This window comes from Pterocles gutturalis, unplaced genomic scaffold, assembly GCF_000699245.1.
Source record: "Pterocles gutturalis isolate BGI_N339 unplaced genomic scaffold, ASM69924v1 scaffold27923, whole genome shotgun sequence".
Lineage (NCBI taxonomy): Eukaryota > Metazoa > Chordata > Aves > Pterocliformes > Pteroclidae > Pterocles > Pterocles gutturalis.
Window position 1 is genome coordinate 585 of NW_010123826.1, and position 4,422 is coordinate 5,006.

Sequence of the window (4,422 nt, forward strand, 5' to 3'; positions counted from 1 at the left end):
CTTGCCTTAGTAAGCACACCCACTGATAAAACTTCTGTTCAAAAAGCAAAATCGTACAGACCATCTACAGTCCTACGTCCCATTCACGAGCTTTCTGAGATATCCATCCGTCTGTCAGAATTCATCCCTGAGGCAAAGAAAAACCAAGAGTTACTATTAGTGGCCTTCAGTTCAGCGGCAGAACCAACATGGCTACAGTGCTTATTAAAGTGCCAGGTTCAAAAAAAAAAAAGGAAAAAGAAAAGCTTAAGTCCTCAGTCTGCAACCCCTGCCTTATAGAAAATGCATCCCACTTTCCTGCTGTGCCATACCACAGCCAAGCCTCTTTCTTCTCCTTTTTTGACAAGCAGCATCTGCGAGGAATCCAGGACTCTGTCAGTAAAGCCGGCAGCCAAGAAGAGCAAGCTCACAGGGACAGCTGAGAGGAAGAAGCGTTTCTCAAGGGAGAGCAAATTTTTACCGAGGCCACTGCTTTTCCTTATCTGTCAGAGGAACATAGATCACGCCCATCAGCTGCGTTTCGACGATCTGCCCGTCGCTGGTTTTGTCGTACTGCATCAGAACTTGGTTTGCGCCTTCGGGACCAACAGGCAGTATCAACCGACCTCCGGGCTTCAGTTCATTCAGCAACTGGCAAGCAGAGAAATCAGAATCAGCAGAGCCAGAAAGAGAGACAACAGAAGTAAGCCACGCTGTGAAGGTCACGACACCTTGAAAAACACAAGCTTGCCAGCTCCATATAAAACAGGCAGAAAAAAGAAGAGTCCAGTGGTTCCATAATTATTAGTTTTATCACAGCTACTGATGCAGGCAGCCCACAGCAACAGACCAGCACGATCACTCTTACCTCCTTCGGTACAGTTGCTGCTGCTGCTCCAACATGAATGGCATCGTAAGGAGCCTCTTCGGGGTATCCCTGCCTGCCGTCTCCAACTGCAGGAGGAAACAGCATGCAGAAAAGACTTCTGTTCCAATAACAACTCCACACAAAAAATAATTCTTCCTATATTCTTTCAGTTGAAATCTAGATGATGGAAACTTCCTAACAAGATAGTGATGGCAATTTGAATTTTGTTGGTTTCCTTTTTAAGAAGGGGAAGAGATTCCTGGAACTGAACCATGCTAGAAGGAGGAATAGTCAAAGCCAGGAGGGCCTTTAAATAACACAGTGGCTTTGTGCAGGCTTGAGATTCCAGGTACAGGAAAAGCTCACTCAAGTTATGCTCCCCAAAAACCACAAATAAACTAAAACCCAGATGTGGTACAACCACTCTCTTCTGAAGAGAGTCTCTTACTGAATTAAGATGGCCACTATACACTTGGAAGTAAGGTGTATGGTAGGGCTGCCTGTAACGTTAAATGCTGCTTGTTTACACCGTAGGGTTCAGGCTGGTATGGCACAGCCTTTACTGGCATCACCATGCCAAGCATCAAGACAAACCAGAACAACTGCTTCGAGAAGCAGAGCTCCGCAGGCAGACAGAGGTAACGCACATTCACCAGAGAGAACAAGCATCAGCGTCCCCGAGAGCTCACCCACAAGCTTTACACGGCCAGAGCTGAGCAAAGTTGGATCATCTTCTTGGACGTTTCTGATGGATTCGTGTACCAGCTCTTTAATGTGCTCTACACCCACAGCTTTCCCTGTTGGGCCCATCTGAAAAAACAAACAGCAGGCAAACACCTAATGCCTCCTGCATGGCGGAGATGGATTGTATAGGGCAAGTTACTGTGGGGACTGGAGAACTTCCAGGAAGAAACTCCAGAGCAGAGTTTCTGACCACGAGGTGCAAATCCTCTGTCCCCTTGGTTTTAAGGGTGAGTAGTCCCAGTTGTAGTAGCTACTTGAGGGATACACAGACATGGCCTGCGGGGATTCCTAGTAACCCTTCATTTCTAAAGAAATAATTATTTAGTAGAATTAGCAGCTTCCATGGCAGGGCCAGTTCTTGACTAACTAACCTCCTGAGTAACTAGACCGGCTTTCTAGCACTTCACAGAAAGTAATTTCAGGAGTTTGGAAAATAAAGAAACAGACTGTGACCACTTAAGAAACAAACTAAAATGACCCTACAATGGCCTTGCACAGTAGATTAACACCCCCCTCTCGATCTGAACTGGGTTACCATACAAAACATCTCATAGCAGATACAGATTCCAAAAATGACTGTATCTGTTTTTACTACAAGCTGGTCTGGGAAGAGTTGACCCCTCCCTCCCTCCCACCTCCTCCTCTCCCCGCAAAAAGCACATGCCAGCTATGGCCAGCTGCCGGTCCTGAGGCACCTTACCAGCCCGAACTGGAGTCCCGTGAGCTTACCATCCTGGCAAAGCAAGCAGTAAGATACCCGCTTCCAGACCCGACATCCAGCGCTTTCGCACCTTCCACAAGCTGATCCTTCAGCAGTTCCAGCGCGTGGGCATGCTGCGTGGACAGCGAGTACAAGAAGGTGTGAAACATCCCGTTTCTGTTTTTTCTCCTAACACTTTTTCAAGTTCTAAGCATTATCTGCTTCGATTTAAACACAGCACACCCGGTGTTTTGTCTGACAGTGAAATTCAGCTGTTGAAGCTGGAAGATTTTTTTGCAGAACAACATTTAGGAAGAGGTTCAGTAATAAGAGGTGAAGCAGCAGGAAAAAAGGCCTCATGCAAAAAAGGGACAACATTAACGGTTAGCCTCAGCTGCACAGGGTTCCTGTCTAAGCACACTTCTAAAGCAACTTAACGAGTATACGGCAAACTCTTCTTAAAAAGAAAAAAGCTTCACATATACAGTTGCCTAGAGAAACAAGGGCGATAATCATGTCCATGGGGTCTGTTTCACCTTTCTGCTTTAGTATGTAAGAAAAAATAAAATAAAAAATGGCAAACAATCTCCTCTACTTCTGTGAAAAGTGGAAAGTTTCATCTTACCATATGAGGTGCACTGATTGTAGCCTTGTATCCTGAAAGGAAACGAGTGACAAAAGTTACACGGTCATTTTAATTGTCATTTCTTTCTCAGTATGAACAGCTCTTTATTCTCCCCCACTTTCCCCTAGAAATACGGACACACTCTGCTCTTTTGCTGCACTAAAGCACTTCATCAACTCAAAGCCTCCTCCTGGAGGGTTGCTAACGAGCGCAAGGTGGCTGCACAGCTTCCGCTCTGAGCAACCGCTGAACATTTTGAACGCAGAAAAGCTGCGCGGTCCTTTCCTCTGGATCCCACGGGTGAAATAGGGATGGGCTTTGCTCTACGTGACCTCTCGTAAAACCCAGCATGGAGAACGCTGAGCCACCTCATGCCCCTCCATCAGCACAACGAGCACGGTCAATGCGCTCACCGTAACAGTGGTGATGCTTTGCATTACTCACCGATAGACTGAGGAGAATCCATGTATGGGAAATATTTGATGTAGTGACCTCTGTCAGTAGCCAGCAGCACATCAAAGACTCGCTGGGATTTAATGATCCCTTTTTCTGGGAGAAGAAGAAAACAGAGACAGAAAGGACTTAAATCCTCAGCGCTGTGGCAAGAAGAGATTTGGAAGGGGGGAGTACAGTTCAGGGAGCTGGTGGAACTGGGAGAATTCAACCTTAAGAATCTCAGAACAGACAGAAAGCAAAACCGCAGGTGGAAGTCTGTCCTTTTCAGTTTCTGCTGCACCAGATGAAATCAGGTTAGGGTCCCCACCATCGGCCCAGCCTCTCTCAGAGGACGGTGACTTACACCCACAACATTCCTGGGACTGCCCAACGCAATGGGAGATAAATAGAGTCATGCTGCCACTCCTCAAAGCAGAGACTCTGGCTTGGGTTTCAGGAGCGCTGGCATGGCAAGTAAACTAAAAGTTACAAGCAATAACCGGAGAAACATTCCACATCCCTTCACACCTCATCTTAGAGGCAGCTCTCACAGGGGAAAAATCAGCTGGAGCAGCAGGGCAGGTTCAAAGCCATTTGTAAGCGCGTTCCAGAGCTTTCCAGAGCGGGAGTGTCAGCACGACACCGATCCCAGGGCACCTCACTGGGGGGTAGCACACCCTGCCGAAACGCTCAGCGCCTGCGGGCTCAGAGCTTTAAAAAGGTGTTCAAAAAGGTGTCGTGCATTTACTGCTCCAGAGGAGAAGTCCCTCCCTGCCACTTCTGACATAAAGTCTTGTTTCCAGTTACAAACAGAACGAGTTCAGATGGGGACAGATGCCGACATTCAGGCAATAGCAACTCCAGCCCTTCAGAATGAACAGCATCACACTGTACAGCCCTAAATATCCTCGCAGCGAAGCGCCAACCGGTTCTATGGCAGCTTTGGGACATGCTCTGAGCGGGAGCCCGCGCCGGTACTCACTGTAGAGGTTGTTGACCAGCTCCGGGTGCGTCTTTCCGCTGGAGGTCCAGGCCATGGTTCTGGCGAAGAGCAGTCCCATGAGTGCGAGC

General features: G+C 47.7%; 1 protein-coding gene across 1 annotated transcript; it reads right to left on the reverse strand.

The window, feature by feature from the left end:
- Positions 1-245: 245 nt before the first annotated feature.
- LOC104459347 (protein-L-isoaspartate(D-aspartate) O-methyltransferase-like) lies at positions 246-4,416 on the reverse strand. The gene is made up of 7 exons (XM_010078069.1): positions 4,334-4,416; positions 3,361-3,465; positions 2,917-2,948; positions 2,321-2,425; positions 1,537-1,657; positions 848-933; positions 246-630 (listed from the first exon to the last, which is right to left on the reverse strand). Exons 1-7 carry the CDS (start codon positions 4,410-4,412, stop codon positions 457-459), a joined length of 702 nt encoding a protein of 233 aa, XP_010076371.1. The 5' UTR covers positions 4,413-4,416; the 3' UTR covers positions 246-456.
- Between the last annotated feature and the right edge of the window lie 6 nt (positions 4,417-4,422).